Source organism: Ostrinia nubilalis, chromosome 2 (assembly GCF_963855985.1).
Source record: "Ostrinia nubilalis chromosome 2, ilOstNubi1.1, whole genome shotgun sequence".
Lineage (NCBI taxonomy): Eukaryota > Metazoa > Arthropoda > Insecta > Lepidoptera > Crambidae > Ostrinia > Ostrinia nubilalis.
The window spans coordinates 7,242,952-7,268,379 of record NC_087089.1 but is presented as its reverse complement, the minus strand read 5'-3'; the positions used below and the strand labels follow the sequence as shown (position 1 = coordinate 7,268,379).

The following is a 25,428-nucleotide window of genomic DNA, read 5'->3' as shown; positions in this document are numbered from 1 at the left end:
AAAAGACTGTTAGGTAGTATCATAAAATATGGCACAATATACGAATAAAATATAATATGCATTTGTAGCTCATCTCTAAAACCTCTAAAAGTCCTGTCTAGTCTACTATGATAAATGACTGAAATGTAGAGATATCTGATGATAAAACTTTCTTTATATCGTTCAAGGAACACACCAGAAAAAAAAAATAACAGTACCTAAGCAGTAGTAGATATTTTTACAAGCTCTTTTGAATTTGAACTTCGAAGTAGATTACTTTTTAAAATTTAATATAGTACCTACCTAGGTACACTACTTGCGTGTATTTAAGTACAGTCATATTAAATTATCAAAAATCCTATCTATAAAATAAGGGCCTTCGGTATGACCATGTAAATAAAATTGCAGCCCTCCTAAAGACCTACTTTTTACTGTAATGACGTAATAATGAGGTCCATTAAAATGAATGGCATCATATCCGTTCATGTCTGGCGCCATCAAAACTCTACAGATATCAGTTGCAAATGTTCATGCTCTGTGTGTTATTATAGAAATGTACACTTATGTACTTACATCTCTTCCTTTACTAAGATTAAGTATTCGAGTATAGTTCTTGCAACTCACGAAGGCGAGTGAGTTTTACTCGTGTGTGTACGTAACGTAGTATAATGTCTATATAAACTAACAGTAGCGAGCCACCACACATGTGAAGCTCATTCTCTTTCGTGAGTTGCAAGAACTATACCCGAATACTTAATCTTAGTAAAGGAAGAGATGTAAGTGATCAAGTGATTAAAGTGGAAAGTGTAAGATCTTATTAAAAAGTTGTTGAAGATACAAATAGGTACTTCGTCAAACATAGTCAGTCCAGTTTACATAACATGTTTCATGATGACTACTACAGATACTGATTTAATTTGTGTTCAAATGCCAAGTCTTGGTCTAAATTGAATAAAGATTTTTCATTTCCCTTTTTATTGAGAATTAGGAAATTTAAGAAGGTAGTTTTATGTTTAGGAGACACTAAAATAGTTTTAAGTAACTTTTGATATCAGATCCTACGTTTAATTGTTGTTTGCCATCACAGAGTTTAAAAACCAAACCAGACAATCGCATTAGTATTCTATTCGATCCTGGCGTACTATCTTACAAATAAAGCTTAACTTCCACCAAAGATGAAAGCGTATACAAACTATACCATCAGGGAAGGGAGACGCAATGAAATTAATTAATCCAATTACTTGTGTAAGTGCGACGATCCGTGATCCCTGTCGCGCGCCGCGTGAGTCTCAGACTGTTTGTCTGCTACATTTATATCACTTGATTGCTATACTGTTGATATTTATGTGTATTTAGGTACTTTATATTGCGAAGAGTAACAGACGATATTGTCCCAACTAACTATTACATTTACGAGTATGTCACTTGATTGCTATACAACCATAATAAATGTCCATTTAGGTACTGTTTAGTGCGAAGAGTAAAGTACGTATTGTTTCGCTTTTACGATACTTTAACAGACTTTAGAGACAGTTTATTATGAGATTTAGAGTTAGCTTATAAAGCAAATTACTAATATTCTTTCACAAAGAAGAAAGAACTTTATACTACAGAATTATTTTAGAAATTAATCGCTCGAATGTAGAGTCCGATGCTGAAAATACGTTAAGAACACGAGATACCCTTTTCCAGTCTAATATTAAGACAAACCGAATTCCAACACGAAACCGATTAAGTTTATTTTAAATCTTCTACTCTCTTAAGGGATGTCATAACTTGGCTGAAATAGAAAAAAATTCAGTTTTCATCAATTTTTCATAGACCGTAAAGTTTAATCAGTGAAAGCTCTAAAATTTTCATAAATCGTAAAGCTTATCTCATTCATGTTAAGCTTGCTGAAAATCAGTGTCGAGACACGTATGTATGCCGACTTTTACTAATCGGGCGCCTTTTTGGCACGAAAGCACCATTTATCTAAGTATTACCTGTTTTGATACAAATAAATATTTTCTATCTATTTAGTTTTTCTTTTCTTTACTTTGTCGTTATGAAATTTGGGATTATTAGGTAGTTTCAAAATACTCATTTATTACACCCGAGTCAAGAGCAGTAACCTACAATATTTATAGATGTTAGCTTGCAAGATAAATACAATCTGAGTGCTATGTTTGGTTATAGCTCGTGATTTTTGCCTGCGCCCGCATTACTGCATCCGCAATATGGTCGGCGTGCATGCGTCATGCTCAAGTCTGGTGGTAGGTGCTCTGTTTCTGCTCACGTTTAATGTTGATTCGCTTTTGTTTTCATTCAGATTAATATAGGTCTAAACTTAAGTTTGACTGAAATGAGTAGGTGGTACAAATTCAAGTTGTGATGATGCAGTCTCTGAAATTACAGTGCAATTGTGAATACGAGTACTTAGTCTTGTCATTACTTCATAGGACTACGAAAAGTTTGAATATCTTGCTAGACTTTTTTTTTGAAAACACCACGTTTTCCATTTTCCGTACGATTTGGATTCCAAGTTAGTATACAATAAGTTGATTTAGCTCACATTTTGGTGAGAAATCGATGTAAACGTGCTTCTGAAAATCAAATATGATTTCTCACATGAAAAGCGGCTGGGGGAATTCGATTTATTAGCTTGCCTACTTGCCATATATGGGAATGTTTGCACCTCTACAATCGAGCATACAAATAAGTATGTTTTCGTCCGTACAAAAATCTAAATAAGGTCGAAAATTTAATACACGTTTCGTAGTACTGAGACTGTGCTGACTGTACGTAGACCGCGCTTCCTAGCATTACAGATATTAGAATGTGAAAATTGAAAAGGATATTACGCCTTATCGCATGTATTGGACTTCGTTCACCTCCTTCTACCAATAAGAAGGAAAATTGTGTTGATTCGTTCTTTTTAGAAACGAAAAAGTTTATAGTAATAGTAACCTTATCTAGTAATTGGATAATAGATTAAAACTTATGTTTCTGGGATGTCTCATAGTGCATTTAGTGTTTCAACAGAATTGAGTTCACGTGATTAAATAAGTTAAGCTAATTACTAAATTGTTTCATAGCATTATTAAATATAGCCGTTTCTAAACCAAACTACGAATTTAAGCATGCTTAAATTGATGTACACAATGTTTCACTACCAAATTCCTACCCATCCATAGCACTCCGTGTTTTAAATTTTTACGCGCACTACTACGAGTAGGTCAGGCGGCTCTAAACATAAATTATACATATTATTAATGTAACAGGGCCACTCAAGTAATAGGGATTCCAAAAATGATACATTTCTAAAACAGGCTTTACTTATTAATTAGCGTCGGGAGCAGTAATTATCACGTCATGCAATACCACCATTGTTTACCGTGTAATCCACGTAATGAACAAAGTTTGGAACTGTCTACACGAACTTTTGGATCGCTCCGTAATTCCAACCCATAACGATTTTTATTATTTAAAACTTTTTCAGGTTTTGAAACTAACTCTCGCATTATTTCCATGAAAAAATACTATTTTCCTTAAACGAGATCATTTTTCCATTGGGGTTTGATTAAACAGGTTACATAAATTTTGTTTCTTATCTGTAATACGTCATGATATCCCATTTATTATTCCTAACCTTTTTGTTTTTATTGTTGCACAGACAAGCCGATAACATGCTTTGTATGTAGGCATACTCGTAGGCTTTTTATTGACCGTAAATTCGCACCTAAGCAGGCCTGGCTCACTCCGCGCGGTACATCCGATAATTACCTACAGCGAAGCGCCCCGCCGGCGGGTATTATATCAGTCGAGTGTCACGCGCGCGCCCGTCGTCAGGACGCTGGCGTGCGTTGTAGTACCTAATTCTATGATCGAAGTATTATTTAAAAATGGACATAAAGAGAAAGAAATATTGTGCGGCGTTCGGGTGTCTAAATTCGAAAAGAAATCTACCGGATTTATCTTTTTTTTCGCTTCCCAAAGATGCTGAAAGGTATGTTGGCCATGTAGGTAATCAATAATTCTTAGGATAGTATAGGAACCTAACCTACCATGACTACTGCTCAGAATGCGTTCGTTCGTTTCAGCCAAATGACGTCCACTGCTGGACAAAGGCCTCTCCCAAGGTTTTCCATAATGAATGCGTACTTACATACATACGTGTCATGAGGTACGTACCTCATGACATATAAGTAGATTAATTATTTTTTTCACTAGACAGCAACCCTAACAGCGTAAGAAGAGTTCAGAGGCACGCGATAGAAAGAGACAAAACTTGTAGGTGAATAAAATTGTAGGTACGTAGTGCTGTGCGAGCTGAATTCCACTGTATCGCGTCGCAGCAAGACTCGCATTTATTTAAATCGTCTTGCGGAGTAATCCTTCTGTACCTGTACTATTACTTATTCTGTGACCTAAGGGACACGCAGAGGGTGTGGAGGTAAAGAAGAAACTTATCTGACAGTTTATTTACTCTGGTACTGATAGATAAGTGTAAGCATCACTCAGTTTATTGCTGTCCACATATCTTCTCGTGACAAAAAGAAACAGCTAGTTCCTTTCAACGCTTTGGGTTAAATTACATACTGCTGTATTTTTCAGGGCCGTCAACTTCCATAATAAAAACCAATAAATAATTATTTAGGTATAAATGACTGGTTCAGTTGTAGGTACCTACTACAGCTCATATCCTTTATAAGTGTTTCCTCAAACAAGGCATCATAAACACCTGATATCTAATGAATTGATACGGTTATTATAAATGTAACGATCTGTATCGTCCTAAATACTGTGAAACTTACGTGGTTATAATGTGTGAATTTGGTCAATAATGAAAAGACATGATTTTAAACTTGACAACAAAATTCACATAATAAAAATAAAATATTCACATTTCCAATCAAATGTAAAACATCCGAGGAAACCTTTTTTATATGCAGCATCGTACCCGCTAAATCGAATAAAGCTGGCTGATCTCAATGAGATACATTCCGATAAAACGGAGCACACATGTGATAACAAATGTTATATCTCGAGATATTCTTGCAATTTAAGTGTTCGTGGCGTGTTTATTTTGGCACTTATCATTTTTCCCATGGGTTAAATGGTGCCAATCTTTGTGCGCAATATCAATAAAACTGTACTTTGTGAAAACTAGAATCTATCTACATTAGGGTGTCCCTTATAAGGCCGAAAAAAAATTTTTTTTAGATATTGAAATGCATACCCCCCATTTCTTTTCGTACTACTCAGACATACTTAAATACAAAATTTCATCTTCCTACGTCAACATTAACCCGTGCCGACCGAGCTCTGAAGATTTTGAAAAATGCTGGTTTTACCCCTTTTATTAAGTAGCTAAATCAATTAAAATATTTATTTTTTATAAAATATTTATAAAAAGAAGATAACATTACAGATCAGACAATATATTTTACTTTTGAGGGACCCTTTTTTACATTCTGGATACAGATTTCTATGCTCCTGAATATTGGCCTGATTTTTGCTACACTGTGCGAAGCAAAAAAAGCTTTTGCTCTTCCTTTGCAGTGATCAAACCATGAAAATCTTACATAAGCTTTATAGCTCTTTCAGCTGTATCATTAACTACCCTTAAAGAAAGCACTTTTTTGCCTTTAAATAGGCAACATCATTATCTCATATAGAAATGTGTCGCAGGGGGAAATTATTATCAATTTTCAATCGAGAAAATAAATGTATACTCTTGACAGACACAAAACCACTTAATGGTTTCCCAGCAACAATAAATAAGGCAGTATTATTATCAATTCATTAAAAACAGGATAAAAAATTAGTACAAAGTCCTATTTACCATAGAAATAATCATACCTTCTTCAGATGGAATGTATCTCTTCCCAGAATCATACATACTCTCTCTTTGTACTTTTACTACAATATTGACGGTGTTTGTTCATTACTTTCATCATCAAAGAGTTATAAAACGGCAATTTCTTCTGATATGAAGTACCAAAGATGTTGACTAAACTTACTCAGGGCTGCCTTGGAAATCAATTTGTCAACAGTCTCATATACCTTTTGGAAAGTGGATGTCAAGAGTTCCTAAAGGCTTTCCTCAGAGCTGGTAAGCTGGTCGTGATGTCCTTGCGTTTGTATAGAATCTTGCGTAGGAAAAGATGACGATAAACCTCCGAAACGTATTTGCTCTATTTTTTATTTATTTAATTTTCTTTGTCTTGCACTTTCTACTTTCTTAACTAACTTTTTGTCTACACCTTAACACTCTGGACGCCTTGGTTTTATTTGTTTTTGTTAAAATATTTTATTTGTTTTTAAATCCTCCTCACCGCGGCGCTTATAAATCTTGATTTTTTAAATAATTTTTCTTGCAACTCCCTCCAAGCATGGTGAAGATACACAAGTTTTTTTACACAGTTAGGCTCTGGTAGGATTTATAGCTTTTCCCAAAATATAATACACTCCCGAATGATGAGATTAGAGCTTTCAATAACATTTAATTAACTTCGCAAAATATGTTAAAAATACTGCAAAAACTTGACGATTAACGGTAACTTTGTGCCTATTATTTGATAAATTTACGTCTCCGACTAAGAAAATACTTTTTTTATTGCTTCTTAATTCCACAGCCATCTTTTAAATGTCAAACAATAGGTGTTAATCACGAGATTAATTGAGAACAAATGACAAATACCGCGAATACGCACCGCTACTGCCGCGCAACATGTTTCGATGCAAGTCGGCACGGGTTATCGTACTCCAAATAAGGTAAAAATTTATTTCCGAGTGTGTTAGAGGCAAACAAACAAAACTAAGACCTATGCGTTACAAATTTAAAACTTTGAAAAATAAGGGACACCCTAATCTACATTAATACAAAACTTATTTTCTTACTTATTTTCTCATCCAGAATGAGTAGTTTCATTTCCATTATAATCATATTTATTACTACTCTATGACAGTAAACTTATACACATAAAAATCAATGCTGTGAACCCGTACCCACGCCAGAACAGAATAATATTTATCTTACCGAATTGATATTCATCTATAATATAATATAATAATCCTTGCCAACTAACAATGTAACCATTCTATCTGAAATAAAGCTCCTGTTTTGATTCCCACGTCGATTATCTCGCGAAAGATTCGGTGTTATCATTCGCTTGTATGCCCATGTTACTCGATGCAATGTCAGTCGACAATTTGAGTTCAGTGCAGGCAGACATAATATAACTTAGGTACTGTTTTTTTTTTTCATAATTAATGAATATTTAAATGTTACTAATAAATTAAGATTTGTTTTGACTTGCGTGACAGTTATCAAGCGACTGTTTTCGGTGTTATCGTTTGTTTGTTCAAGCAAATTAGACGGTGCAGTGTAAGAATCTTGATCACCATGAGTGTTCGTTTAAATTGTAATAACTAATAACCATTCATTGCTCCAGTATTCAACATTTTTGTCGTGACAATGAACCTATTGTAGTAGATTAAAATAATACAACTTTGTTTTGAATTCCACGTCGATTAACTCTCGATAGATTTCTGTTATCTTTGGTCGCGTAAATTCTTTAGACAGTTAAGACTTTGAGTTCAGTGAGAGTGCTTGTTGCAACGTGTTATGAATCAAGTGCTATAATTTGGAAGTAAAACAAAACAAGGAGGCAATAAAATTACCTACTAATTAAAGACAGATAAAGATTTGTTTCCAATGTTTTTCTATTATTGCGGTCAGATTTTGTTATTTTGTAATATAAGATCTAGTGTATTTTACTTACTCGGTGAGCTAGTGTAGTTTCATCAAAATATAACAATTTATTATGCATTCTAGCCGGTGCAGTCGAAAATTCGGATGCAGCGCTAACGCTCATTTAAATTGTTGTCACTTAATCTCTCGTTACTAACACAGTGAATTAATAAAGTTATGGCAGCTGTTACGAGAGAAGAACTTGTGTGTCTAAATATAGTCGGTGTAATCTCAATCGATGCATCCTCGGATTAGGTAGGGTAGGTACCTATGTGTGTTATGGTTAATTTCATACTTTCATCTGGTAGATGGGTTACCTAAAGAAGTGGTACCTATCTACCTAACTTCATTACATTATAATGAACTTATTACTTTACTTATTACTTTTGCTATCTTAATTTTATTACGGTTATTTTTAACTCCCAATTATTTTTTATCTCTAAACAAGTAGGTAGGACTATATTAATGGCACGATATTGACATGAATATGTTTTGTTTTGTGGTTTTTTCATTTGCGTCTTCCGGACTATAGGTACCTAGCCTGTGTAGTAAAATAGGCTAAAGTAGGTAAAAGAAAAGTATTTTCATGAGATTTCCGGACACGCAGGTAGTACCTATGTAATTATATTTTCAGTAAGTCAGGAAAACTATGATTTTCATTGCATTATTAAGACCTATGTTCATTTCCCATTCTATGATCAGTGCATCACGAATCTAAGGATGTCTATTCTCGTAACCGCATCAGAAGTAGGTGTTAACAGTAGTTAAAGTGATGGATCGTCTCAGGCCACAGCGGATGCGCTGCTGATTGACATCGTTATTCGCATCGCATCTGCGCGAGCGCACACTTCCATACACTAAGTCACCAGGACACCTGGGTTTGTTATTGCTTGCGGAATTTCCTAGAGGTTCGAATTTTGTTTAGTTTCCTATTCAATAAGACTTGGTTGTCAATTTACTTGAAACCCAATTGGCTTGTTCATTTGTACTGTTGCAGGGATGTAACTGTTATGTTTTCGTAATCAACTTTTTCCTAGTTAGTTGGTAATTTTTAATTGTAATTCATCATTGACATTTACATTAACAGCCAATTATTATTGTGTTATATACTACCTACTTACATAATAGGTATTTTTCTTTTATTTACTGCTGCCTTCCTGTGTTCAATAGATTACACCCAAGTTACCGGTTAACCGGATATTTTATTTAATTGTCCAGTTCAACGCGTTTCCAAGAGGATTTCACCCGGCAAATTGTTTACCTTTGCCACGACAACATTATCTTGCGTGAATCCAAAACAAACCAAATTCAGCGGAAAATGTGCCCTATTTGCATTCACCACTGACTCACGCACGTCCCTTATTTAGGGTCGTTGCGCACGTGCATATTATTATTCCAATGACGTCACGAATATTTAGTTCGAATGACATCGATCGATCCATTCGACCAGTCTAAATTGGTTCTCCTGACGAGGTACAAAGCCGAGTTTTGTTCAATTATTCCAAATGATATCATAGGGTGGTTAAGTTCAGGACAAAGTGGTTAATTTGAATATGTACGAACAAGGTCATCAATTGTAGCTACCATTGTGTTCAGTATAGTAGGAGCGCGGGCGCATAGTAGACCTCCCGTGTACTAAAGTGTATGATAAAAGCTCAGCTTATCTCGTGTGTACTGTTAGCTTAATAACGATAAAATTCACTGTGCTCGACGTTCGAGATAATTTTCTGTATCAAGAGTTTCAATAATAATTTAGTGCTCTCTCTGATAGTGAAATTGTATCAATTACAACGGTAAACAGAATAATCAATTAATTAATACTAATTTTGGTCCAACAGACAACTTTTGTGCCGTATTTTTAAACTTTCTTCAGTGATGCCCTGGGGTATTAACATTTTGTGTTGTGTTTACGTCTTTTGTAAGTTGATCACATTGTTTCAGGTGGGAAGAGCGGGTTTTCCGCCAGCTCCAGTCGATCTACGAGTCCCTTGGGACAGGGAGCGGTTAGCTTCATACCTCGCGCTCCGACGTCTTCATCCGGGTAATGCTCAAACATTTATTATCTACCTACAACAAACAAATTTATTACCAAACATTTCTGCAACATATTTTGTTATTCGTACAAAAATTGAGAAGGGCGTTATTGTTATGATGGGTGACAGTACTGACAGTGAGCACTTGGTATCATCGCTTGTATACCAAACAATAACTTTACCTTACCTGAAAAGTAAAACTGCTTTAGTATTTCACATAATATTAACAGACTTTTTTGTTTCATCGTAGGTCCCGCCCAAACTCATCCCTTCTGGCTCCTGGTAGCAAGATTCCATCCACATTGCAAACCCAACAACACTCGCAAACATCCAATAATCATAATGGAACGCCAACGAAGCAGTCAATGCTTGACAAACTGAAGCTTTTTAATAAAGATAAAGTTGGCAATGAAAAGCAGCATAGTAAAAGCACCGCGGTTTCTAAAAGAACTAGCTCGTCTAGCGGTTTCTCTTCAGCCAAGAGTGAGAGATCAGATTCCAGTTTAAGCCTTAATGAATCTTCTAACATCCCCAATACACATATCAAATCATCTAATTTAGTAGGACCTAAGACTATAAGACAACAAAGCGACACTCTATCAAAAGACAAGTCTGGGAAAAATGTTAAGTCTAAACTAGTTAATTCTAAAGCTCCGAAAGAATCCAGCACGAATTTAAGCAAAACTAGTGCTAAGGCAAGTAGTAATGAAAAATCGAAAAATAGTCCAAAATTGCCAGCCCGTGACAAAGAGTCCAAACTGGCAGCACCCAAGTCCATTAGTAATACTAAGTTAAATCAAATAGATGACCAATCAAGAGGCGCAAAATCAAAACTTGAGTCAAAGATGACTAAGCTGTCCGGAAGTCAAATGAAGCTTAGTGAACAAAGGATTGATTCTGCAAGTGATTCAAAAGCACATGAAAGCGCTAAGAACTTACCACCTCAGCCTTCGACGCCCTCGGGTGGACAAGGATTTGGAATACCAAACCATACTGGTATTCCAAAACCTACCGCTGCCGTTAAAGGAACATTTAAAATATCAAAAGATGATAGACATGTTATAAATAAAAGTACAAATAGTCAATTAAGTCCTATACAAAGCAATTCTAGTTTAAATTCTACTAATAACGTAAGTGCACTTCCATTTAGTAGAGAACAATCTAATTTAAGTAAAGAAATGTCTCAGAAACAAACCCTAGCGGTTTCTCCAATGGTGAATGTGGCTAACCAAACTGGCACATCTCAAATGTCAGAAAGTTCTCACTCGAATTCCACTCATAGCACCACGGGGCAACATTCAAATTCGAGTGATAGCAGCGTTATATACCGTCCATCTAGTGAATCTGGATCCGAAATGTCAAAGGCCCCACACAGCATGGCGTCAAATAAAAGACTGGATATGAACACGACGTATATAAATGACGTCATCAATGAAGCAGAAATATCAGAGAAAGAAGCTGCTCAGAAACGCCTTTTGGAAACCACTTTGAAGCAACAATTTGATCAACATAATAGAACGTTGACAGATCAAATCAAATCAAATGACAGTAGATCTAGTACTCCTTCTCACTGTCGTGATAATTCACTTGGTGAAGATGAAAATCCATTGATGAATGTATTGCCAATGAGACCATTACTTCGAGGATATAACAGCCATTTGACGTTGCCCATGAGGACATCAGGCTTAACTCAGAAGAATATACCTGGTTATCCTCACCATGCCAATACTGTTAAAGCCAATTTCGGCCGTGAAAATATGGGTATAAACTATGGTCCTGGATTCTCTAATCCTGATTACTGTGATCTCGAGATTGCTTCAGGATATATGTCAGATGGTGACTGTTTACGGAGAATCAATATTAATGATATGGATTGTGGCAGGAATAATGACATGATGGATGGCTACATGTCCGAAGGTGGAGCTTCCCTTTACGGCCGGCGTATTAACTATCAACAGCAGCCATCGCAGTTCCAACAAATGGATGACAGGTGAGTCACATTAATTCTGATTTACGTAAAATAGCACGCCTGTAATTCGTTAGATGATAATATTCTGAAATGTACATAATCAACGTTTATCTCAAATATTATTTTCTAGATATTCATACTCCTCTGAGGATTAATAACACTCCCACTAAAGCCATGATAAAACTCAAATTAAAACGCTCCCTCAGGGCGTGAGATTCATTGCCATGAAGGGATTGCACCGGTAACGCAGCGCTTTTAGGGAGTAGTAGTTGCGCCGCCCGCAACGAATTTTATTATTGGATTTATTCAATTGTATGGTTAAGTTCGTACTCGCATCTTTTGTTCGTAGCACGTAGGTATGTTGTTACGTAATAGTTAACTTTAGCTTGGTTATTTTCTGTGTGGAAGTTAGGAGCTTATTGATATTGGTTAGTAATTTAATTTGTTTTTCTTCTTTGGTCAATTCATACCCTGCACTTCAGTGACTAGGTGTGTATGTAGTTCAAACACAATATTACTGAAAGATTTTTGTTGGTCCTCTCAAAGGATTTGAGAACCCAAGGTGTGAACACAAGAAAATCCATTTTCCAATGACGTTAGCTGAGCCTCTCCCGATCCACAAGTGGTCGGCTCGGCCCGCCTTCCGTCATTCTCCGACATGTTACGATGTTGCCTCTTATCTGATCTTCTAGGGTATTTTCACTTAAGAGAATTGAATTTTAGACTGAGATAGTACTTACCTACCTGTATCTATTGTAAAGAGCTATTGGAACTAGGTACTTAGCATTCAATTTCATGGAGTAAATATTGCATGGAATTTAATTGAAATACTAAACGAATTTCAACATAACGTTACACAAATTCTATTTTACATGTGCTTCATTGCCTCATTCCGGAATATTATTTTTACAAATTCCATTCTATACCATTCGCTCATGAAACTTTGCACACGTGATTCTCAATATTTGCTTGTTGTCATAAACCAAACGAACGTTTGGACGCGTCATTTGGCAAGCGCTCGTGAACCATCGGTGTGAACAAAGCTTTTGTTAATATTCGGCTGCTGCTCCGAACGAACAGCCGACGATCTCGCACTGAGGACCCGTACGGCGCACTCACACTGTCGCAACGCTTGGGGAGAGGGCGGGGTGGCCAAAATCGATACTCCTACGTCTCACCGCCCTGCCCCGCGCCGACCCATAGCACAACCCTAACCACCCCCAACAGTTCCGCACCATTCGGGACCTTAACAGGCACTACATAAAATTCTACTTTCATCACAACTACATGTCAGTAATGTCATACGTTTTTCTACGCAAATGATACTTTGCCATTAATACCATGAATTCCATGGTGTCCTTAAATATTCTCAATCGATGCAATTAAATGACAAATACATTTTCAGATGTGATGAATTTTCAAAATTCAACGTTTTCTGATTGTAGAGCCTGTTTATATGGATTAGGATTGATTTGAGTGGTAGCAAATGAGATTGTAAGGCTGGTTGTGGCGGATGGGGCATCTTAGTATGTCGTCGGCGGTGGTCGGGCGCGACGGCAGCGGCAGGGCGGGCGGCACTCGCCGCCGCGCACTATCGGCGTGCGGGCGCGCCGTTCTCGCCGCCGGCGCTCACACACGCACGTGATAAACTTTCCCGATTTCCTCAACGGAAAATGTAAATCTGATGCCGACATCGATCGTTCTGTCGCGAGACGCACACTCGTAGAATCGAATCGCCGATCACAGCTGGCGATGTATCTGGACCGCGGCTAACAAAGAACTGAACAAACGGTGCGCCCACGTTAATCCTGTGAACTATTTAGTTATCGGTGTTAGTCTTTAAATGTATCCTAGTCGTTGTAGTGGACCATACGCGTTGTGCCTTCTGTCGCTTTTTCCGCGGGTGAAACAGACGTTTATTTGCTGTAATTTTTTAATGCCGCTATAAAATTTTGCGGAACTTAATGTTAGGATCAGTGTTGCCTTGCTACGTGTCTTTGCTTCCGCGATAGATGTTAAAAGCTTACGGTGCTTTAAAGAAAACATTTTGTGTATACCTATTCATAAAGGAAACTTACATTTTGAGATGGACAAAGTCAGACTGGTAAGATGCATTCTGTGTATTCAGTTAACTGTTAATGATATTATTTTGTGCTTAACTATAACTTTCATTTGATTGGCTGTAAAACAATAACCTTGTCAACATGTGGTAGTTAGCAAAGTCAATGTATGCTACTTTGTCACATGTGGTCACCATTCGCGACCGCATAATCACATAGAGATCATTTTATGTCTTAAAATAATACTAGGGAATTGTAAAATGTTGAATCCTTGAAAATATGCGTCCAATATAGGCAATGAGTATACGGTTAGTGACCCGGGGCGATTGATCCGTGTAAGGTTATTGCTTCGGCATCTGCAGGGTTATGAGCAGGGGCGGATACCCTCAGCTCGCTGCGAATCATGATCCTCAATTTCAGCCGAATAGGTGATTTTATTAAAGATTCAAGTTGAATTCTGCCGAAATACCCGGCAGTGGAGAAGATTCCTCCTTATTTTCATACATCCCTTTTAGAACAATGCGTTTTCTTATAAGAAGATACGGCATCGATAGGTAGATAGTCCCTAGGTCCATAAAACACATAGTCAAGGGTAGTCAACGGTCGTTCCGATCGCTAGGAATTTATATTCACCACATTAAACTCTGTCCCCTATTTAAATGGCAGTCAACCGACCGCGGCGCGACGTGTGTTTACACTGTAGGCGCGACTTTTGGATTCGTGCCTCTCGAATTCTGCTGGGTGGCTTTGGGAATAATAAGAATATTAAATTATTCACATCCCTGTTGTGGCGTGCGATTGATGACGTCACAAACTGCGAGGGTTATGTTTCGTAAGTGAATCATGGCCTGTGTTAAAGTGGCCAGGCATTCTGGGCTATCGATCAATGCCCACCGATTGTTGATAGTAATTGGGACTATTAACGTATATTCCGGGCGGAATTAGTGTTCTAATTACTTTTAATGGGTAGGTGTATCGAGTGTTGCTGTTGCGAAATGAATGCTAGAGATGAGTGTTTAGTTTCTATTTCATATTGCGTAATTTGTATCTGATACAACAACAAAGCTCGTACCGAAACAACTGTTGGGCAATCAAACTTAGCAATTTTTAAGGGAGCAATAAACTGTACCCGTGGAACGGAACAATCGTGGAACTTTAAAAATACGAGCTATTTTGCAAACAAGTCTCATTGCGAAAGTTTGGGTTCGCGTTCGGATATTACTTGCGGAGTGCTGGGCCCCATTTGTATTGCTTCGTTGTAGTGACGTTTCGCGTTTATTTTTTTATTCTTCCGTAATTTCACTAGGGATTTCTTGCAAAATATTATTAAAATCCGTTATTGTAAGTTTATTAAATTTAGGTGAGCTCTCTAAGTTTTTTTTTTATTAGAATAAATCCTCAGTTAATTAATCATTAATTAAATATTAGGCGTGCGTGATCGCTGAAGTTATCCATCATTGGTTAACTTGACACTTGCCCTCTCACATTCCTGAAAAAACCCTCATTAGAAATTGCAGGTTTACTGAACTGGAAAATTATTCGTTTTCCTCGTTATGTTATTTACTCGGGCTATTTTAGTTACCTTTTCGTGTAAAATAAGTAGGCTTACAGCTTACCACCAGTTTGTAATTAGTACTTTGTGAAATAATGTAAATGTTTAGGTACTCTTACTTACCTACTCGTATTTGCTATGAAAAACAGTTTCAGACGTGTTCATTTTTGGGACTTGAGGTTAATCAATTTAACAATTTATATTTACGATCTCTTTGTCCAATGTCTCCAAACATTACCTAACTATGTGCAAATGTGGACTTACGTATTCAACTTCATCGAAATCTATCTGAAGATGACGAATAATATAAATGTATCTGCAGAAGAGACTATGTAATTGTGTATTCTCTTTAACTAGCCAACATTTATTATAGCCATACCTACCTATTTTGCTAGCTCTTTAATTAATAGATGAGTTTGTGACGCGACGTTCGACCGAAGCTCCGCTACTAGATAGCAAACAAAGTCTATTGAAACTGGCTGCGACCGCAGGATATCCGCTGGTTTGACGCGGTTAGTTTGCATCTAAATGTTTGCGAAGTTTAGCTATCGGCTCTTTGTTGGATTTCATTTTCAGCCGGGGATAGTTTGTGTACCTACTTAAAAGTACTGGTGACTCGTTAATACTTTGGTCATCTAACTGAGAAGAGTAAATAAGATTAAGGTGGTAGAATGTGCTCCAAGACTGAGTTATGAATGTAAATTACATTATACGAAAAGATAGGAATATTTAACTAAAAACAGAGAACTTGCATGTTGTAGGTAATTCAGAAATAATGTAATGTAGTGAAAATAACAGAGCATAGTTACTTACTACTACATCATTTTAACCACTAGGACGTCCACTGCTGAACATAGGCCCCCCCCAATGCTTTCCATGTTGATCGATTGGTAGCGGGCTACTTACTACTTACTTGCAAGCTTTTGCTGGTAGAGCTTATTCCGTTCTTCTCTAATCATCGCCATCTCTTTGATGTGGCTCTCAACCTTGCCTCAATTCGGTTCATGCACGTCCCTCAAGGTTTTCCCCTGTTTCGTTTTGCCAACTCTTACTGTCATCTGTTGTAGATTGTTTACACAGTTTCTCCCAAGTGTCCTGACATTGATAGATATAACATATGGTTCTCACTTGTTCCGAATTTAATGGCAACTCAGACACAACAGAAATCCCCTATGACGTGAAAGACTGTAGTCGACGCATTCATCATTTCTACAAAAATAATGGCTCGCCAGATAGTAGGTAGACAGAATAATGGGAGGGCTGCTCAGTTCATAGATAATGAGATGGTAGGAGTCTGTCTGTTCCTTTCAGCGGATCCGTCATCATTAGCGAGCAGCTTCGGGCGACGAGTTTTCATTAAGACGCCAATGCTGCAATGTTTCAAATGACAAAACAGCCAGGGTGGGGGTGCAGATTAACGCGCCTTACGATTACAGTTCACGTATACACCTACCCGTAAAGATCCAGAGCCCCGATTACGGTAACTTTTAACGTCTACAATCCAGACACGCTTCTCGATTCTGCGATACGATTGGTCGTTCAACAGCGTACGTCAGCTGTTTTGACCAATCGTATCGCAGAATCGAGAAGCGTGTCTGGATTGTAGACGTTAAAAGTTACCGTAATCGGGGCTCAGGTATTATCTGCCTCCGGTGAGCTTTAGAACGTATTACGAGTGTGTTGCTTGAGCAGAAAATAGGTACGCTGAGGGAATGCGTGTCACGCACGCGTCACCTGGCTTTATCACATTTACTTTTCAAAAGCATCTAATATTTGTACATTTATTTTAAAGGATAATATACTAAATTTTTCAGCAAATATTTTTAAAAACAAAATATAAGTAGATAAAAAAGCTAAGTAGGTACACAACGAAGGTCCCTGCAGCAAATTCTTTACACTTCTTTTTAAATTCCACCTCGTCCGTATGCATTTATTCCGGCTCTTCGTTTGTATCCGGTCACAAAATTGCACCAATAAAAGGAATGCTTGACAAATTGCTGCATCTCTTCGCTGCGATAAAGTAGGGCACTGCGGTAGCGCGATATTTGTTACCGCAAAGCTGGCTAGCCCACGAATGTAATCTGTAACAGTTTGCTTAACCTGCCTTTGCCTTCAAGATAGAGGAATAATTTCCCTGCCACCATTTCCCTGAAGGGTTGCGTTTCTCGTTCCCTGTAATTGTAGGCGCTCAACTTCAGTGAATAGAGGAAAACTTCAGTAAGAGTGGGCAAAGCTTTTTGTTTAGAAAACCGTTTTCATTGCAGACCTTTCATTGAACAATACCAAATCCTACATAGAAGAGTCTTCTATAGGGGCAGTAGATAGGTAGATACACGTTACGTATTTACAAAAAATAAGGAAGATGGAAGAAACGATTTAATTTACTGATAGCCCAATAGATTTAGTAGTAGTTTAGTACAAATTCTTATCTTTCTGTTTGTAAACGATAATAAAAGCAATATTGTGTTATCTCCAGAAGCTGAAATAAAGTGATATGTTTTGAAACAAACGATCCTTTGATCGCTAACGAGTGCAATAAGAAATGATTGATGCCCATGAAAGCGTCCATTCTTTCACAGTGTTAACATTGTGTTTACAAAGCTTGCTCATAATTGTATCAGCATGGTTTCACTTGGTGTAATTAGAACGCTCTGCTTCCTTTGTGCTGCCAAAACTCACTGGCTGTACTTATGTTTAGACGATGCAACAACGCTCACACCAGCATTATGTGGAATTGTTACTAATTATTTCCCAGATTTGCACTGCTACTTACACCTATACCATGGTAATTAGATAGTAGGTATTAACCGTGCCTATACCCAGTCACAACCAGTGCAATGATACGTAGTGGTAGTTCCAGAAATAACAATATACCTAACGTATTTTCACTCTGAGGCTGTTTTAATGAAAATTCCATTAAAATTAAGGATTTGTTTTCCAGCTACATGTACCTATTCATTATAAATAAACATAGGCACAGTCTCGAAGTGCATCCCTAATAGACGATAGTGCTTCTTCCAGACACTCATATCCCGTCTGATAGATTTAAAATAGTGCCGGTGCATCCGATATGCGAAGTAGGTCAGAGCGACATGTTGCTTGCCGGTGGAGCCCCTTTATATCAACTGACATCAATTGGACGGCTTTGTTCAGCCCGCCTGAGCCTTTAAGAGCACCCTGCGCCCAATCGGCTTTGATCACATTTTTACATCAACTAAATGCAGGTCTGAAATTCAGCTAGACTTTCTAACGCAGGGCATGTTGTATAGAAGGTATCAAGGTATAGGTATGTTAGGTTGCAGTTAATAGGTATTCGCTATAATTATAAACAAAACACTGTTTGTACATACTGGTAGAGTCGTCGACAAAAAGTTATCACTTTACTTCAGCTATGATTGATTATGATCTTGAGGCAATAAAAACTTAATAAATATTAAATTAAAAAGAATTAGTTCACACTCATCAACCATATAGAGACGTTTTGAAGCTTTAGGTACCTACTAATTATGGTGAAATATGGACTGTCTAATAAATCTAAAGTCATAAAAACTTACATGTTAAAAACAAGTTACACGCAGACATAAACATACTTTTCTATGAATAGACCTTCATCAACGGAGTGGCTTTTGAAACTGCCAAATCTCAAAGTACCGAAGCGTTAGCCGTTAAAGTGCTTCTAATTCTATCCTGTGTCGGATTATGTAAAGAATCTACGAGCTTTACCACGGCAAACAAAGTGGGGTCGAACGAGTCTCGGAAAATGTCTGCGTAATGAGTGGGCGTTTCAAGTGTTAACGCTCCTTCATAAAATGGCTGAAGAAAATGACGGCAAAGTGCGAATCGGGCTCGCAAAAGAAGGTTCTTTTTATATAATTTTAAATATTTTTTTTATTTTCGAGGGGACTAATGCTCTCGTATCATGCAGTAGCGGCGTAAGGGGGGGGGCGGTGGGGGCGGTCCGCCCCGGGTGCCAAGCATCAGGGGGTGACACAAGTCGCGCAGATTAGTACTCACTAGCACATCTGCATGGCAAATCCGCGGTCTGTCATGATACGGGGGGGTGCGATTGTCTTTCAAATCGGTAGGTAACCCCAAAGTCCTGGGGGGTAACAGGGGGTGCCATAGGACTTGTAACGGGGGGGGGGGGGGGGGGGGATCGCCCCGGGTGCCAACCCATGCTACGCCGCCACTGGTATCATGTTATACAGAATACCTCTTTTAGACCTAAACTGATTATTGTTTTTTCTTACACTTACAATTTGCGTTTATTATAATTTTCATAGCTAGATGTTACGCTTAATAACAAACAAAGGCTTTTCTAGTAGACCTAAAAATAGAAGCAACCACATTTTAATCGAGGCACCTAAGGAACCTTAAGAAAATGACTAATGGAGCTGAGGAAACTTAATTAGAGCGGCGCCAGAGGAAAATAATAAAGCGTTTAATTAAAAAGTGGCGCGATTAGCAAACATTTGCGACCATAAGTAAAACTAAAACCTTAATCAGCTAAAAAGATCATCTTTCATGGTAAAGGCGAGAAAATCCTGAAAACAAGATCCTTAACTAGTAATTGGACTTTCTAACAGATTTTGAATAAATAATGTTGAATTAGTTAAATGTTAATCCATGCTTTACTCACCCCTGCACACAATGTCCTTTCATTTCTTGGTAATGTCTTCACTGACTCATGGGGGATATTCCACCCATGGGTTCTTTGTAAAAACTTCTATGGTTACGAAAAATGCGTACTTAAAGTTGGTTTTTATAAAATAAACAGATGTATGGAGTTATTTTTTTACCCACAACAAATAACTTTTCTCTACATACGAGTACATTTTGACGGTTTATATAACGCTCTATAGAATACCTAAATACTTAGGTACTTTTTTACTTTACCGTTTGCTACTACAAGTATACCTACTCTACAATTAAGCAGATAATTATAGTTTTGTAAATTTAACATGATATTAATATTTCAGACGTGGTGGAAGTCGCAATAGAGGCATGGAGGGCGGTAGCGGCGTGGTATACCGAGTAGTGGGTCGCACGCGCAGCAAGGCCGACTGCGGACAGCAGACGGAACGCCAGCCCCCGGCGCCTCGTCAGGACACCACCTGGAAGAAGTACACCGACTCGCCTGGGGTGGGGACTCCGCCATTGGTATTCATATTTCGTAGTAGTCAACCGGTAGCAGAAGCGAGACATAATTAGCAGTTAAAAGAAATAAAATGTAGCAGCAGTTCAGCTCTACCCAATAATTAAGTGCGGTAAAATTACAGAAATACCTGCACTGACGATTGCGGGAATTTAACTGCACGTAAAAAGTTTACGAACTTTTAAGCTTGACGTTTACGTCAAAGTGTTTAAAAATTTTACTTGCTACGGAAAAGTTTTTGTTACGCTGACGATGAAGTACCTACTTACCTAGTTATATACTTATGCTGCTTTTAGCAAATAAATTGGATTTTCTGTTTAAAGTGTGAGTCCATTGGATTGTACCTATCGACAGCAAACAACAATTTCAAGCATTCAGAGCGCCTATAGAATCTGCCAATCTGTGTAGTACTGCAGTGTGCAGAGGCAGAGAGCAGTATTTTGCCATTGGCTCCTAACTTAAATCCTATAAATAGCTTATTTATGTAGATACTGGCTGGCGAAAGCTCTCTACTTCGTTCATCTGTAGAAAAAAATACATTTGAAATATTTTGAGTTTAAGTAGTTTTAGTGTAGGTATAATGGATAGTAAAGTAAACTCGGTGCATTCCAGAATCCCCCGACTCAAGCGCCGCCGAGCCCGTCCCACGGGCGCAAAGGTGAGCGCCGAACTGGACACCACTCGCCACAACACCACAAGCGGGAGAAGCTGACCGCTGCTCAGCAGTTGGGAATCGCGCCACATCCTCAGGTAAAAAAATAGAAATAGATATCCATCGAAAAGACTTACATAAAAAGAAAACTAGTAAATCATTGGTTTCAACCTAAGACTATCACATGAATTTAAACATAATAATGCCTACAAAAATATGTAAGGATGTGCTTTTTGCTTAAAAATGTTATTTTGTGTTTCATTCACAGTATCCTGCTGCTAATACGTCTAGTCAACATTCATCCCGGAGTGGTGGACCACAGGTAACATTGATAAAACTTTCTATACCTACCTAGGTAATTAAAAGTTACATTTATTAAACCAATTTTAGCTATTAGGTACTTTACTTCATGGGTCGGTTTTGTCGGCCGTTTGGTGTAGTGGTTCGAAACGGACTACTATTCCGGAGGTAGCGGGTTCGATTCCCGCACAGTACAAACATTTGTGTGCATGAACATATGTATTTGTTTGTATTGGACTGGGTGTTTTCTATGTATAATAATAAGTATAAATTTACAAAAAAAAAGTATATAAGTATGTTTATATCCGTTGTCTAGTACCCATAGTACAAGCTTTGCTTAGTTTGGGACTAGAAGCGCAGTGTAAAATGTCTAAGGATATTTTTATTTATTATTTATTTATGGGTAAATAAACTAACTTCAAATACCTACTTTACTACTACCTTAAACATTTTCAGACTCTCAAATAAATTAGCTTCAAACAATTTAAACACCTACTTAATAAAAGCAGCGTGCATCGACTTAAGTTCTTACTTACCTTGAAACTTTGTTTCAGCTTCAATCCCCGAGTGGTGCATCTTCCAGGCCATCTAGTGTGTCAAGCGGTGGAAATGGTAGCAGCTGCTCAAATAAGGCAAAAGTTCCTCAAAACTTTGGCTACGTGAAGAGACAAAACGGTGTTCAACAACCAGCTCCTCAATCAAACGGCCCTCCTCAACATGGACATGGTAATAATAATATTACCAAACATGGAAATAAATCTCTTGTTATTCTGCTTTTAAACACGTTCAAAAGTTCAATCGATGAAAAAAAGTTTCGTTGATTCCCGCCATAAATTAATGTCAATCAATTATTTTTTAAATTATGACAACCAACAGAGAGTGTAATGTTAATATGACAGTAAAAAGCTTTCATCAACGCCATCTGGTTTTTTAAACTGCAATCATTAATAGTTCCGAATTGTATTTCTTATAACCACAAATAAACTGCGGTGAAAAGTCGTTAAATGATGTCTCCTGCTATCAAATGTTTTGTGTCCAATACACGTCCAATTTATTTACGCTGAGTTCAATTATAACATAAAATGTTTTTATTTAAAAAAAAAAAGATGCATTCAAAAAGTTATCGACTAAGAATCACACAAAACATTAAAGCAATAAAAACCGTAATTTTAGTTTTACTAGTAATTAATAATACTCATAGATGGCGCTAAATTACCTATTTAAGTTGACACTCTCTGTCAAGCGGTGCTGTCAGCTGTCATTCTAATGTCAAAAGTGTCAAACATATTGCTTGTTTTTACGTTTTTAAACCGCGAAGCTTTTGTTTGTTTTTAATTGCTGCTGCTGCAATTAATTTAAATGCAATCAAGTAAATCTCTTGGTTTCAGGCGGAAGAACTGCTCAAGTATCAGCGGTGCCAAGGACAAAGGTCAAGGTATCAGGCGGTACGCAAACTTGCACACAGGATCTTCAAATACACAGTAAGTATTTAGTTGCTAAAAGTTAGTCTTTTATTTAGAATTAGATGCAAAAAATTTGGTTGTTATTAGTAGTAACTTAAGAATTTAACTACCTATTTCGTAGCCGTTAAGTAGCTTAAATTACCAAATTTGAAATTGGACCCATCGTAAGGTATTTCTTTAAATATTGACCTAAGTATTTTGCTCTCACAGAAAATGGGATCGGTCCAAAATCCTACTCCTTGGGCGGAACTGCAGCAGCACAACTATCAGCGTCAGTCCGAGAGAGGCTCCTCGGCTCACAATCACTACCCAAACCAGGCACCCATGAGTTCGCTGCGTTGTTCCATCATCACAGGTAACTAAATAAGTTATTCCCCATTGGCAGAAACACTTTTAATGTTTCTAAATCCTTATTATCAATTAATCACTTAATCTTATTTATGAATCATAAAATAAATGTGAAAGTTAGTGTCCTGTCCTGTGTGGAAGGATCTTTCAATATTATACCATAGAACTAAGTTAGATTGAATTTAGTAAAGAGTTATTTTGAGATCTAGAGAAAAGCAGAGAGTTTATCCAGTTTCTGGATTGAGGACAAATCATAATATTATACTTAATTAATTTAGAAAAATAGATTGACAAGTTAAATTATTTTTATTTAAAGCAGTCATAAATCTATTTAGCGGTAGACATAAATCACAGTTTAATCATAATTAATTACTTAATATTTTTTCAATTAGGTACATTAGAAATCTTGTTTATTAGATTTTTTTAACTTTAGTAAGTTAAAAATAGCAAATATTTTTAAACAAAAGCCTACTTATCACCTTTCATCAAACAATTTTATTTTAATATTAAATCTATTTTAAAGTTATTTCTTATGTAATCAAATAGAATAAACTCACGAAATATTTAGGGAATATTGGATTGACTGAGTTAATCGTTCCCAACCAATTATCCTGCAGGCAGTAACAATAAATTAAACTGTTTGGGTAATTTACTCTTGATCAAGCTTCATGATGTAAGAGGGAGATGGCTGTTTGTCGTTTGCAGACAATAGAGTAACTGGGAGTCTTAAAGTCATTGTACAGAGTGGGATTGAGTATTATAACAAGCATTTAATGTTTAAAAATGTTTTTTGGTATTCAGTAACAAATTAACTATTTAAAAAATGATTTTTTAAAAATAAAATATGAGACAATTATATTTTAAGCATCTGAATTTAATAACAAAAGAATTAATTTTCTGTTTAATATTAATGAAGTTGTGAAATTAAACATTAATAATAAATTATTGATGCAGTTTAAAAAATTCAGGAAAAAATTACATTTTGTACAATACTAAATACGCCTCTGTATTCGTGTGTAATCATCAATTAGTGAAAAGTGCTCTGTACAAATACTTTGCGTTGTGTAGACATTCAATGAGTACTATGTGTTGTGTTTTGTGTGTAAAGCATTCTTTTGGAATTCACAATGGCCCATTATAGGTAATTTACAATAGCATAAACTTTATTTAAGACACACTTTACTACTGCTTTCAATATAACAGTTGTTTTTAATTGTTGGAGTGTGATAGAATCAACTTTGTGTCATTTTAAAGAGTACCAATTTTGCTCAAATTCATATGTTTGATACTCCAGTAACATGTTGTGTAAATAATGCCAGTCCTTATCTAATTCAATGTTTATTGATCCGAATTTATCTATGAAGATGTCATGGGAATATTTAACTCAGTCTTTCTCTGCTTTCGGTACGGTAAAGCATTTTTATAGGCTTGGTTAAAGCCGTAAAAGTACGTGCTAATAGTTTTATATCATTTTACAGAGTTACGCAAAGAGGAGGGATCAAGATTAGTGACGGAAGTCTCTCTGACACTCAAACGTATTCGGAAGTGAAGTCTGACTACGGAATACCTTACGCGCCTTGGCTAAGACACAGGTAAATTAAAAATACGAATTAAAGAGTTGTTATAGCATTCTTTTGTTTTCTAACTGGCCAGGAAAGTTATGACATAAAAAAAATGTGTAATATTGTGAAACATGCATGTAAACTTTTTTGGCTAGAATGTTTGGTCTAAAAGAAACAGTTTTTGTTTTCCGTGTTCTTTTTTTGAACTTTGGAACCTTTAAACTAAATGTAATTCAACTGTTTCGTTCAGACATTTTGTTCTGTACCTACAGTGATTTTGTCTCAGCATTGTTTTCATGTTCATCCATGAAGTCCTATCATTTTCTATATGCCCTTACCGTGCATTTGTGTGTCATGTTGTTTAATTAACTGAATCTTGTTAACAATCTGTAACAGTACTTTGTCATCACTTGCTTGTTTTGTCCTGTTTCCAATGTGGCCAGTTGTAGCAGTGTAGAAATAACTGGAAGAATTACCTTATGAAAGAGAACGAATTTTATAAAGAATTTTAAGAAATTTTAGAGAACCAATAATAAGAATGAAGTGATATTTTTTGCGAGACAAGGTTGTGGTCAGATTTGTTTACCAAACCCTGTTTTGTCTTTATTCTTGTTTAC

At 36.8% G+C, this 25,428-nt stretch overlaps 1 protein-coding gene across 1 annotated transcript in view; it reads left to right on the top strand.

The window, feature by feature from the left end:
- LOC135081293 (protein sickie) overlaps positions 1-25,428 on the top strand; it is a 188,287-nt gene that overhangs the window by 99,692 nt on the left and 63,167 nt on the right. Inside the window, exons 5-13 of the mRNA XM_063976028.1 lie at positions 9,659-9,758; positions 10,001-11,740; positions 20,311-20,491; positions 21,099-21,236; positions 21,407-21,460; positions 21,993-22,164; positions 22,827-22,919; positions 23,112-23,256; positions 24,728-24,841. Of these exons, the coding sequence (XP_063832098.1) occupies positions 9,659-9,758; positions 10,001-11,740; positions 20,311-20,491; positions 21,099-21,236; positions 21,407-21,460; positions 21,993-22,164; positions 22,827-22,919; positions 23,112-23,256; positions 24,728-24,841 (2,737 nt within the window). The remainder of the gene's footprint in view (positions 1-9,658; positions 9,759-10,000; positions 11,741-20,310; positions 20,492-21,098; positions 21,237-21,406; positions 21,461-21,992; positions 22,165-22,826; positions 22,920-23,111; positions 23,257-24,727; positions 24,842-25,428) is intronic.